Source organism: Cygnus atratus, chromosome 5 (assembly GCF_013377495.2).
Source record: "Cygnus atratus isolate AKBS03 ecotype Queensland, Australia chromosome 5, CAtr_DNAZoo_HiC_assembly, whole genome shotgun sequence".
NCBI lineage: Eukaryota > Metazoa > Chordata > Aves > Anseriformes > Anatidae > Cygnus > Cygnus atratus.
In genome coordinates, this window is record NC_066366.1 from 60,136,640 (window position 1) to 60,149,518 (window position 12,879).

Below are 12,879 nucleotides of genomic sequence, written 5' to 3' on the forward strand. Positions count from 1 at the left end.
TGCACCTCTGCAGAAGCCTTTCCCTGCCTGTTGCTGTACTGGCTGCTCACATGCTCATATGTACTGATGTGGTAACCATGCAAAACTAGACACAAAACTGTCTGTAGGACATTTTAAAGAGAAACACCCCTATGAATCTGTTATGTACGTGGTAACTTAACACATGGATTTGAAGAACATACTTTTAGTTCTGTCCTCTACACCTGTTTGGCTGCAAACTGCATTTGCTATGTAGCAGTGTAGATAGAATTTGGTTTCCTTAAGGAGATCAATTATTTCCTTAATCCCTAAATAATCCCTCACTTCTGCATACAAGGTGGGGTTTGTTTGCACGCAATTTTTAGAAGCAGCAAACCTGTCAATTGGCAATGCACAGAGCAAAGTTATCAGGAACTGTGTATCAGATGTAAGAAATTAAACCTATGGAGAAAGGTTCCTGAATAGAGCAGCGCGCTACCTTGAGGCAGGCTGGCTGAGATGGCACCCACGCAGGCCCTGAGCTCTCAGCAGGCTCTGTCCCTTCCCACTGAGCCAGCAGGGGCTTTACTTGGGGGTGGGTCGGCCTTAGGAATGTGGGTAGGTAATAGACTAGAGAAAGGCCACTACTGTCACAATTAACAAGGGAAAGATGCACTGCTATTTCTGCTACTACAGCCAACACATCATGAAAAAATCTGCCTAGAACCATTCCTTCAATGTTTAGTCCTTTGGTGCTGCTCTGCCTCTTCTGGGCCCTCTATGGCACTAAGCGTTTTGTGACTAATGTACTGTATATGTGCTCTGGGTGTCTTCCCATACAACACACGTAAATGATAAATGGATGTAACAGGCACGAAGCATTCTCACAAGCGGAAGTTAAAATGTCTCTTGTATAAGATGTGGAGAAGGGGAGAAGCCTCCATCCATTTGTAGTTAACATAGTTTAGACCTACCTGCAGCAAGTGCTTTGCTGACAATAGGTGAAGGCTACTAGGAAAAGAAAAATCTTTAACCTGATCCTAGATGGGAATTTATAGTCAGGATATAAGAAAATGGCTTTAGTAGGAGAAATGCTACTGTTTAATCATTTCCAGGAGTAGGTCTCCATACCTGAACACAGAACATAAACTATAGAGAACTTCACAATGCATTTTGTCTCCTTTCTCCTAGAAGTCAGGATAAAGCGCAGTGAAGAAATGAGGAGATGCTTCCATCAAAAAAGAACATCTTGAGCACGATTCTAGTGCTTATCTTCAGCTATCTAAGTCTCTTTCCCCTCACAGAAGGTAGAAGCTAGAATGCATGATGAAAAAAACAAGTGCTGTTTCATTTAAGCTCATTTAAGATGTTCAAGTGCTCTATGTTTTATCTGATCTCTGTATCATTGAAACTCTATTGAAAAATAAAATATTGTTATATTCAAACACCACCTAAAATATTGTAATAGGAAATAAACATATACAAGCAAAACGCTGTACTAGAATGTGTCAGAAGCTTTTTATGCAAATTCAGGGCAATAAATACAGACATTCCCTTTGATCTATACTAGATGTTTGTGAAGAATACAAAGTGCAGCTTTTTAATCTTATACAGTCTCAGAAATGTTTCACCCAGAAGTCTTGTACACAAATGGCTTCTCCTAAACCCGAAGTTTTCAAATGCATACCAAGCACGAAACTTGCTTACTCCAGGTCGTTGCGGGACAGCACTGTTGGCACAGGATCTTTCTAATGTCCATTTCCCCCCTCTGAGAGTATGCGTGATGGCTCCGTGTACTTGGCTGTCAGCACGTAGAAGAGGGCAGGCGCAGGGACGAGGGCAAGCAGCGGCAGGTCCTGCTCCAGCTTGTCCAGTTTGGAAATGGAGATGATTCCATAGGCGTGGAGCAGCCAGTGGCTGACAAGGACAACCAGCCTTTTCTTCCTGACAAGGAGATCCTTGAAAGACTGGCAACATAAACAGAGCGTTCTGTTAGCACGCTGTACCTGATGTTTAAGACACGTTATAGGTAGTGCACAGAGACTCTGCATGAAGCTTCGGGGATTGAAGCCTTTCCAGCACACCTAGCACCGTTTCTCAGTACACCAAGAGAGGGAAATCTCACAGGAGCTTCCTCCAGCTAAGAGGCAGTCATAAAGGAAGAAGCTTAAATACATGATACGCTGCCGAGACAATGCAAGAGAGCGGCCTCTGCTCATTCAAGTATTTTGTTACGAGTTTCGATACAGAAAGCACGTTTACCTACCTCCACTTCAGAAGCAGACATGTAGACAGCCAATGTGACCAACGACAACACCAGTATGATGTATGGAAAGGCGTAATCTAAGGGCAAACATTAAACACGTTAGCAGGAAAAATGCATCGTTATACATGCAGGGGAGACTGGAGGACACTAAGCCACTGCAGCCCACCTAGCGTCAAACACGTGGGCGGGAAGGCTCAGGCAAACAGAACTGATCAATGCTTCCATCTTAGGATCCCAAATTCAAGCTAAATCAAAGACCAGCTGAGCTCCCCAAACTTTAATTAATTTCCGAAATCAGATGTACTCTATCTTAGCAGAAAGTGGAATTAACTCCTGAATTAACTTCCTCTCGTACCCAACTCTGTGCCTTTTTGGGAAAGGGGCAGCCTCTGGCAGCACAAGCAAAGACGAGGCAGTGCGGCTCGGGAGCCTGGTTAGGACAGGGCTACTAACCAGCCCCCTCTTCAGCTCAGGCTCCTCACAACCTGCAGACACCTTAAACAAAATCCTCACTCACAAAGCAAGAAGCGTCACGTCCCTTCTCTCCCTCCTTTAGGTCGTTTGTTACTGTGTTTATAGGTATGCTTATTAGCGTTATTAGGACAGAACTCACAGAGCAGGCCTCCTCCAACCGCCTGGAGCACCGTGACGACAGGGAAGAAGTAAAGTGCTGCGTAAATACTTTTAAATCGATCGGACTTTCCTAAGCCACAGGCAATTTTCTTCACCAGCAGAGGTCGGAGTAGCATCATTAGCACAAGGCAGAAGGCGTAATATATGAACACGATGGTGTACCTGCAAACAACAGAGAAATTCCTTAAAACGTGCAGTTTGCTCGTCCTACAGACTCAACTCAGAACCAGCAAGTTTGGAGTTAGGTAGGGACAACTCTGCAGAATTTACAACCAAAGGACGTGACAGGAGGGGGACACAGAGACACACAACAATGGACTGACTTTGCTAGGGGAAATCATCAAACGGGGAAAAAAGTAAGTCTTATGCTTCATAGATGAATGCCTTAGACTGTGTCACCTTCTTTGGTGGCAAGAAGGAACAAATCACAAAACGCCCTCTGAAATACTTCTTTGCCAAGCTTCCCTGCTGCATGTTGGGGATGTAGCAAGGGGAAAACACGGGAAGAGACACTGGATTCACAAAGTCATTCGGTGTTGGCAACTGTTTCACACAAAAGCCAGCTCAATGCACAGAAAGACTTCAGGGGTTTTGATACTCATTGGTCCAGGTTGGGTACACGCGAACGATTTCTGCCGCTTCGAGAAGAGGCATGGGCAGAAACAAACACATACAGAAGGAAGAAACAGCTCTGAGGACAGAAACCTCTCCGCTCACAGGGGATAGACGGCTTCGTGGGTGCAGTGCACTGTGGTGATGTAATCGGGGCTCGGATTGTAGAGCATCGTGTACCAGTCCGAAAGCTTCTTCACCTTGCAGGATCGGATGTGCAGGGAGCCAACGGGGTCGCTGACGAGCAGCGTAACAATCGCCGCAACGCTGCACTCGAACAAGGCGGTGATGTGCTGCAGCAGCGCGCTGGAGCTGAGGAGGAGAGAAATTTGCTTCTGTTTTATACCATTCAAGTAAACCTAAAGGCTGACCGAAAAGTATAGGTCTGTACCGGACAGAACCTTCTGCAGGGTTGTGACTTGCTGTGACCAAGGACAGGACAAATAATAATAATGTTCTGCTTGAATAAGAAAAAACAAATATTTTAAGCCGAGTGTGAAAATTCATTCACAGTATCCCAAAGGATTTAATGTGTAAAATAACTGGAAACCATTCCAGCTTCTTCCACCAAAGCCTGCTGTAGCATGGATAGCAGAAAATACGATGAAACCATCACAAGAAGCATTCTCCTAGGCGCACTGATGCAGGAATGCTGGAAGCAGGAGTCGCCTTCCAAGAAAGCACACGGTAGCATCAGATTAGAAGCACAAAAGCAAACAGCCAAGGCTAGCACAAAACACAGCCTTCCTCGTCACGTCCGATACTCCCCAGAGCTGAGCTATTCCCTCCTGCAGCAGCACAGCCTCCCCGTGCCCAGCCCGGAGACGCTTACAAGTAAATGCAGCACGGGCACGAGCCTCCTGTCAGCTGAGGGATATCAACGCTCACGGTGCTGCAGTCTCATAGAAAGCCTGAGTGAGAACAAGGCACCCCGCATCTCAGCACAGATAATATCGTGACATACAATACAGGCAAAGTTATCAAAGCTGAAAATCATTGGTAAAGATGGCACATATCCAGGCATTAAACTCTCTCAGACCCTTGTTTTCAGGGTGTAGTATGCTTTAAAAACACTATTTTTTTTTAAACTACAGACAAACTCTTAATAGCCATATGCAGCTGTGATTTTAAATCCCTGTTTTTACAGAATTTTCTTGGCGCACCGCACTGAAGTTAAGGTACGTGAGCAACGCCGTCAGGACCAAAACCTGCCATGCACATTCCTAAAGAGAAAAGTCAGAAGCACTCTTTGTGCCTCTGCAGGTGGTGGGTCAGTCTCACGGGAGAGAGGGTGATACGAGGCACCGCTCTGGCCTGCCACGGGGAAACGCGACGTGGGGTTTCTCTGCAGGCAGAGCTGGGTGGGAAGGGCCGAGGTGACCGCTGTAAATAAAAACCTCAGCCACCTGCCCAGAGCTTCTGTGCTGCTGCACCAGCTCAGTCAAGAGGCGTGCTGCGGGACAGCTCGCTATCTCAGATCATGCTCACGGTTACTGGATTTCCGTTTTTAAACGCCTTTTTCGGAGGAGGGAGATGCTAACCTCTTTTTTCCTGAATACCACTCAATAAAGAACCAGTGGAGGACCAAGGGCAGCATGGCCATGAAGCCGAGGTACAGCCAGTCGTAGCGGTCGGGAGACCCCACGCATTCCCGGCAGATTTTGTTCTCGTCGGTCCGCTGGCCCCTCGGGCACACCTGCAGGAAGCACAGCGCGGGGGTCACGGGGGAGCCGAGCCGCGAGGCGCTGCAGCCGCCGGGGACGGCTGAGAGGACAAAGGGCAGCGACCCGGGAGCCCCCGCACCTACCCCGCAGTCCCCGTAGGTCTCCACGGAACCGTTGACGGCCAGGACGGTGCGGCCGCAGTACAGCCCCAGGCAGGCGGGGTGGATGGCGACGGCTGCGGGGAGAGCACGGGCGTTGCGGCACGGCACGGCACGGTACGTTACAGTAAGTTACGTTACGTTACGTTACATTACGGTTAGGTTAGGGCCCGGCCCGGCCCGCCCGCCCCGCGCAGCCCCGTCCGCCCCGCGCAGCCCCGTCCCTACCTGAGCGGATCATCCCGGTATCCTAGCAACGAGCCCCTTCCGCCTACGTCACTTCCACTTCCGCCGCGGCGCCAAGCCCCGCCCACCCGAGCAAGCGCGGCGGGCGGGGTGCCGCACCCGTCGGGGCGGTGGCGTAACCAGCGGGCGTGGCTACGGGCGGTGGGCGGAGTCACCCACCCGGTGGGCGTGGCCACATACCCCCCGAACGACGGTGGGCGTGGTCACGGCAAACGGGCGTGGCTCTCCGCGAGGTGGGCGTGGCTCTCTGCGAGGTGGGCGTGGCTCTCCGCGAGGTGGGCGTGGCTTACCGCGCGGTGGGCGTGGCCGCCGCCGTTCCCCGCGCTGCCCGCGCCGATGGCGGCCGCCGCGGGTGCGGGTGCTGGCGGTGGCGCCGGCGAGGAGGGCAGGGCCCCGCGGCTGCCGCCCCGCTCGGTGCCGACCCCGCCGCTGCACACCGTGGAGATGCACACGGGCGGCGAGCCGCTGCGCGTCGTCCCGCGCCTGGAGGCGGCCGAGGCGGCGGTGGCGGCAGCGGGGCTGTCGCTGCTGGAGCTGCGGCGGCACATGGCGGCCGCGCACGACCACGTGCGGCGGGCGCTGGTGCACGAGCCCCGCGGGCACCGCGGCATGTACGGGGCGCTGGTGGTGCGCGGCGGGGCGGCCGTCGGCGACGCCGACCTGGCCGCTCTGTTCCTGCACGGCGCCGGGTACAGCGCCATGTGCGGCCACGCCGTGCTGGCCCTCGGGCGCTTCGCCCTCGACTACGGGCTGGTGGCCGCCCCGCGCCGCCCCGAGACCGCCGTGCGCCTGCGCTGCCCCTGCGGGGTCGTCACCGCCTTCGTGCCGTGGGACGGTCGCCGCAGCGGCAACCCCGTCCGCTTCCACAGCGTGCCCGCCTTCGCCGCCGCCACCGGTGGGGCTCGAGATGGCGGCATCGGTGTTTGGGGGGCTGGCGGGGCCGTGCCGGGATGCTGGGCGAATCCTTCCCCAGCTCTGATGTCCCCCAGAGGTGGGATGAGGCCACTGGAGGTGGCATACGGTGCCACTCTTGGGTCATCTCTTTCCTTGCTGGGCAAGCTCGCGGAGCACGGCTGGGTGCCCTCAGCCCATGAGGCCACCGCTCAGCACCGTGCCCCCTTCTCCCCGCCCTCCCTTTCTCTGCACAGATGTACCCATCGATGTCCCCGGTCACGGGAAGGTGGTGGTCGACATCGGCTACGGCGGCACTTTCTACGCCTTTCTCAGTGCCGAGCAGCTGGGCCTCGATGTTTGCTCCTCGAAGACCAGAGACCTCGTCAGCGCGGCGAGCGCGGTGACGGAAGCGGTGAAGAAGCAGGTACGGCACAGCGCTGCGGTACGGCTCTGCTGCGCCTGCTGCTGATTAGTAAGTGCTGCATGTGTTCACAAACCTTCTCTCTGTGCTGTTTCCAGTTCCAGCTCCATCACCCTGAGAGCGAAGACCTGGCTTTCCTCTACGGCACCATACTGACGGACGGGAAGGACGCCTTCAGCGAGGAGCCTACCACCAACATCTGCGTGTTTGCGGATGAACAGGTACAGGAACGGGCTGTTCTCAGGTGCACAGGGCACTGCCTTTTTCCCTTCATACCCCAAACCTGCATATTTTGTCTTCCTGTTTGTGATATACCCTGACTTTTACAACCCCCTGGGCTAGGAGGACTTCCCCCTAAGCACAGTATAAAGGTGAGAGAACCAGAGCTGGTTCATCTTCTCTTGTAGGTTGACCGATGTCCGACGGGTTCAGGTGTGACAGCTCGCATCGCCCTGCAGTACCACAAGGGGCTCATCCAGCTGAACCAGAGCAGAACCTTTCGGAGCAGTACCACGGGGTCCTTGTTCACGGGGAAGGCAGTGAAGGCAAGTGCTTTGTGCTGGAGTTTCCCCCTGGCTTGAGGACTGCGGGGAAGGTGCTGTTGCTGTGGCTCAGCGGAGGGGCAGAAAAGCCTTTCTGTGCCTGGGGAGGGCTTGTGGGAGATGCCTGGGGCTCTTGTTTTGCACAAGCAAGGATTTTTTATTAGGGAAGGACGTAACGGTAAGACCTTGTTGTGTTACATGGCTTCACTGCAAATCCTCAGCCAACAGAAAAGGCCCGGGTGAGAAGTATCTCTGATGCTGATGTAGATAAATCCATGTGGTTTATCCTCTGTGTCAGCGAGGGGTGGATTCCTCTTCCATCCCCTCTTCCCTGCTCCAAGTGAGCGTGTTGCTCAGGGACGTCCTGACCCTAACCCCTCCGCAGGAAGCCAAGTTTGGGGACTACAACGCTGTTGTAGTGGAAGTCTCGGGAGAAGCCTTTTACACCGGTACGGCCACCTTCACAATGGAAGAGGAGGACCCGCTGAAATACGGCTTCTTCTTCAAGTGACTGGAGCCTCTCAGTGATGGTGCTGCGCTTCTCCTGCCTGCGCATTTCTGTTCTGCTTCTCCCCACGGCTCGCTGCCATGTGCCAGAGCAACGGGACCAGCCTTCGGTGGCACGACAGTGCCTGCTGTGTTCTGAGATAACAGGTCGTGCTTCTCTGCTCTGACTGTTGGTGGAGGTCCATGGCTGCTCTGGGAAGCCGCAATCTTTTTTTTTTTAATAATTTTTCACAGAAAATGCAACTGATCTTTGGAGAGCTGTCTTCAAATTTATGTGCCTTCTCTGCTTCTGTAAATTAGTAATTTCTAAGCCAAATTCCTATTAAATGCCAGCTGGAAACACTGCCTTCCCCTCTTGTTCTTGCTCCTGGAACCCATTTCCAGGACTCTTCCAAGTGTGTCACTGCTGGTAGGGCTGCCTGACCCTCCCTGATGCCTCTCACTCAGGCGACAGCACTGCTCTGCCGCATGCCCCAGTGTCCCCAGTCCTGGATCCCTTTATCCCTGCCCTGGTTTCACCCCTGACAGAGCCCTCCCGTCTCCCAGGTCTGGGCACAAATGTGTGCTCAGGATTCCCAGCCTGCTGCCTGCTGTGTCCTCGTCACACTGCTTCCTAACCCCTGCCCTCTTGCTCGTCTCGGACCACGGTCTGCAAACACCATGGGGTTAACTTTCAACGGGAGTAGCCGGATTCGAAGGTTGGAGCCACTATGACCTTTGATTGCAAACTTATTTACTTAAGATTTTGTCTGAGCCCGGGGGCAGCTTGCCCAGCAGAGCACGGCCAGGGCTGGCGCCGAGCCCCGTGAGGGACGGCTGCGGTGAACAAACCAGGCAGAGTCCGGGCAGGCTGTCACGGTGGCAGAAACGGAGCTTCAGGCCGCTCAGGGCCTGTAATTTCCTTTGTGTCTCTGGACAAAATGGTGTTCGTTTATTGGAGACACTCATGGGAATTTTGCCTCATTAAATTCTTCTGAAAAGGAGAACGATTATCTCCAGGTAGCCCGTGCAGCAAGTCAGGCTGGAGAGCTTGGGAAAGGTTAGCATGGGGAGGACTGAGAGGAATTTCTTCTGTCAGAGTCTAATTGAAAATTACAGCTTTGGAAAGGGAAGAAGCTGAAATCCACAAATTCGGAGAGCAGCTGTTTTGCCAGCGTGCTTTTTCAAGGCTGGCATTTGGGACTTTTGCTCCCAGCTTTGCTGCTGATTTCCTGCAGAAGGTCCCCTGCCCCGATGAATCCTGTGCAGCCTGGGGTGCGGGCGGGCAGCAGAGACAAGCACATTGTCTGTTCTTGCAGGAACAACTGGGGGTGTTTGGTCTGGGGAAGAGGTGGCTCAGGGCAGACCTCATTGCTCTCTGCAGCTACCTGAAAGGGAGGCATGGGGAGCTGGGGGTCGGCCTCTTCTCACAGGTCACTAGTGACAGGACCAGAGGGAATGGCCTCAAGCTGTGCCGGGGAGGTTCAGGCTGGAAATGAGGAGACATTTCTGCTCAGCAAGAGCAGTCAGGCATTGGGATGGGTTGCCCAGGGAGGTGGTGGCGTCACCGTCCCTGGGGGTGTTCAAGGGAAGGTTGGGCCTGGTGCTTAGGGACATGGTTTAGTGGTGACATTGGTGGTAGGGGGATGGTTGGACCAGATTTGTTGGAGGTCTGTTCCAACCTTAACGATTCTAGGATTCTATGAAAGACACCAGCATGTTTATAGCTTGTGGAAACCTCCCTTGGGATCTATCCCTGTACCCACACTCCATCTGGGTCTTGCAGCCCAGCGCATGTCGGAAGCACTTCAGCCATTAACCTGCTGCCTCCATTACCCTTCCCATCCCCAAAAAACATTCCCCAGAGGGGGGGACGGGGTCTCGCAGCCCGTGAAGGGAGCAGGCTGAGGCCCTGCAACTGTGAGGGGACCGGGGCCATGACGGGGAGCGAGGCCATGACAGGAGCGGGTCCGTGAAGGGACCGCTTCCCCCGGCTCCGCGGCCGTGGGGCCGCCGCTGCCCCCGCCCCCGGTGCGGCGGGGCGGGCCGGGCCGGGCGGGTTCCCCGGGCAACGATGGGCGGCCGGGAGGACGTCAGCGGCTGGCGGCGGCGGGCGGGCATGGAGCCGGCGGCGGCGGCCGCGCCGGGCAACCTCTCCCGAGGCGGCGGCAACGAGAGCGGGGCGGCGGCGGCGGCCGCCTCCGGGGCGGGGTGGTCGGCGGCGGCGCTGGCCTCGCAGGCGCTGGCTCTGCTGCTCATCTTCGCCCTCTCGGCGCTGGGCAACGGCGCGGTGGTGCTGGTGATCGCCCGGCACCGGCAGCTCCGCACGGTGACCAACGCCTTCGTGCTGTCGCTGTCGCTGTCCGAGCTGCTGGGAGCCCTCCTCTGCCTGCCCCTGGCTTTCCTCAGCCTGCTCAGCCGCCCGCCCGGTGCCTGGCTCTTCGGGCAGCGCCTCTGCTTGGCCAGCGCCGCGCTGCACGCCGGGCTGGGCATCGCCGCCACGCTCACCATGGCCCTGCTCTCCTTCGACCGCTACTGCGCCATCGTCCGCCAGCCCCGACACAAGATGGGCCGCCGCCGCGCCGCCCAGCTCCTGGCCGCCGTCTGGCTGGCGGCCCTAGCCCTGGCCGGGCCCTGGTACGGGCTGGCGGGCGAGGGGCATCGGGAGGCACGTCCCGGGGCGTACCGCTGCGTCTACGTGCTGCCCTGGGGCTCCTCGCGGCTGGGGCCACCCTACGGAGCAGCCCTCATCGTGCTCTGCTACCTCCTGCCCTTCGCCCTCATGTGCTTCTGCCACTACAACATCTGCCGGGCCGTGCGGCTGGCCGAGAGCCGCGTGCGGCCCCTCACCACCTACGGGCACCTGCTGCGCGCCTACGGGGAGATGCGCACGGCCACCACCGTCCTCATCATGATCGTCTCCATTATCTGCTGCTGGGGGCCCTACTGCATCCTGGGGCTGGCCGCCGCTGCCGGCCGCCTGCCCTTCTCGCCCACCATGGACGCCGTGGCCAGCGGGATGGCCTGGGCCAACGGGGCCATCAACCCCCTCATCTATGCCGCCCGCAACCCCAACATCTCCGTGCTGCTGCGGCGCAGCCGCGAGGGCGGCTACAGGACTAGGAACAACGTGGCCGCCTACCTCTCGGCCCCGGGCCGCAGGCCGGAGCCTCGCAGCCGGGCTGACCGTGTGCGGGAGCGCTACGTCAACCGGCACAGCGGGCCCCCGGGCAGCGCCCCGTCCTCCTCCAGCCCAGCGAGTGGGGGAGAGGTGGCCATGTGGGCCTGCAAGAACCCAGCTGTCCTCTTCTGTCGGGACGGGCAGCCGGACACCATCTCCGAGGCCACCACGCAGGCCAAAGCGGACACCGTGGACACCAGCCTCTGACAGGGTTGGGGTCCGGGATGGAGGCGTTGGGCCCCAGGGCTGTCTCCCTCAGGAAGCAGCGGGAGCCCCAGCACTTGCAGCACTTTGCAGCCAGGCTGCCAGGAAAGCGGAGAGACGGGACTGCAGGAGCCATAGTCGGATTTCTTCGTCTTGCGAGCTCTGGTTTGGTGGCCCAGTCTGCAAGCAGCGAGAGATCCCAGGGAAAGGGTGTGCCCCTTCCATTTCAGCAGGCCTGATGCACTGGTGATAGCTGCTGGGCCAAGCCAGCACAAGAGTTTGGCTGCAAGAACAAAGCAGCGATTGCTCCAGTCCTGCAGAAAGCGCCAAACTGAAGCTGAGGAGCAGACACACAAACACAGCCCAAACCAACAACTGACTGTGTGAGCTGTTTGTTAAGTGCCAAAAGAGCAATTGAAAGCTGCACACTGGCAGCGGGAAGACACTCTAAAATCACCACACTGTGAAAACCGCATCATGGCAGGAAAATGTTGCTTTAACCCATTATATGTGGAAGTGCAGAAAGTCACAGAATGTTGGACAGGCTAAAAAGTGATCTATTATGATGATTTTTACTTAAACTCCCATGCATAACAAAACAGTAATTGTTGTGACAGATGTCTACAGAGAGGGAAAATGTGTGATAGTGGGAGGGAGGGAAAGGAAGATTAAACTTGTCAGCATTTCAGCAGCCTTTTCTTTTTCTTTACAGGTACAGTCAGCTTAAAATACTATGAATGTGAGAAATGAGAGCTCTTCAGAACTGAGGAAAAGGGTGTGGGTGTAGACTTTGGTATCACTGAGCTTGTGCACAAGGTGTACGCTTTCTTTTTGAGCTCATCAGAAGTGTCTCACATCTCTAACAGTTTAACCGTATTTAGAGGAGTCATGCAAGAGAGGTGAGTATCCACAGGAGAGGTGAAGCAATGCCACGTGTTCTTTGTGTGCTTAAGCATGTGAAAATGTGTATATGCAGAGAACAGATATCATTGTACCGATGGCAGCAATCTGATTCTGGAATGTAATATTTAAAAACCAGCTCTGACACTGAAACAAAATGAAAATTACACCAGAAAGGAAATGGAAGTGCAATTGCACAGCATAAATTCATATGAATTTATCTGTATAATTTCTTTTTGCCCACAGGCTCTGAGGCCTAAAGCCTTAAATTAGTATTTTGAATCAGAACTTAAGATTGTCCTTTATCTTTGCAGGAGTTAAATGTGAAAGATGGGCAGTGTTTTTCTTGTACTGTCTTTAAAATTATAATGTTACTGTTTTACCAGCTTTTTCAACTGTTCGTGACTCAAGTTAACATACTATCCTTATTTTGCAACTGAGACAAGAAATAAATTGTCTTTTATGCAGGAGATTAAAGTGTCTCAGCCTGGCATCATTCTCAACCCAGCCTTGAAAAGGGAACTTCTCTAAAAAAATTGCTAGATGAATGAGGGTAGACAGAAACCTAATTGTGAAATGCGACCTGATTGTTTGTGAACTTTTAATGCAGACATTTTTTATGCTGTAAGCATTATTCTAAACCTCTTTCTGTGATGCTCCTGAAGTCCACAAGGAAAAGATACGACCCTTGGATACCTCTCAGTGCTCACATTT

The 12,879-nt window shown here is 54.6% G+C and overlaps 3 protein-coding genes across 3 annotated transcripts; 2 read left to right on the top strand and 1 right to left on the bottom strand.

Annotated features, from left to right (window-relative positions):
• Positions 1 to 1,457: 1,457 nt before the first annotated feature.
• Positions 1,458 to 5,638, bottom strand: JKAMP (JNK1/MAPK8 associated membrane protein). Its single transcript, XM_035551298.2, has 7 exons — positions 5,520 to 5,638; positions 5,277 to 5,368; positions 5,011 to 5,165; positions 3,575 to 3,781; positions 2,838 to 3,019; positions 2,225 to 2,301; positions 1,458 to 1,925 (listed from the first exon to the last, which is right to left on the bottom strand). The coding sequence occupies exons 1-7, from the start codon at positions 5,530 to 5,532 to the stop codon at positions 1,707 to 1,709; spliced, it is 945 nt and encodes a 314-aa protein (XP_035407191.1). The 5' UTR covers positions 5,533 to 5,638; the 3' UTR covers positions 1,458 to 1,706.
• Positions 5,639 to 5,873: 235 nt separating this feature from the next.
• L3HYPDH (trans-L-3-hydroxyproline dehydratase) lies at positions 5,874 to 8,241 on the top strand. Its single transcript, XM_050711029.1, has 5 exons — positions 5,874 to 6,432; positions 6,686 to 6,855; positions 6,951 to 7,073; positions 7,260 to 7,401; positions 7,784 to 8,241. The coding sequence occupies exons 1-5, from the start codon at positions 5,874 to 5,876 to the stop codon at positions 7,903 to 7,905; spliced, it is 1,116 nt and encodes a 371-aa protein (XP_050566986.1). The 3' UTR covers positions 7,906 to 8,241.
• A 1,758-nt stretch (positions 8,242 to 9,999) lies between these two features.
• Positions 10,000 to 12,633, top strand: GPR135 (G protein-coupled receptor 135). Its single transcript, XM_035551296.2, has one exon. The coding sequence runs from the start codon at positions 10,000 to 10,002 to the stop codon at positions 11,266 to 11,268; it is 1,269 nt and encodes a 422-aa protein (XP_035407189.1). The 3' UTR covers positions 11,269 to 12,633.
• Positions 12,634 to 12,879: the final 246 nt, after the last annotated feature.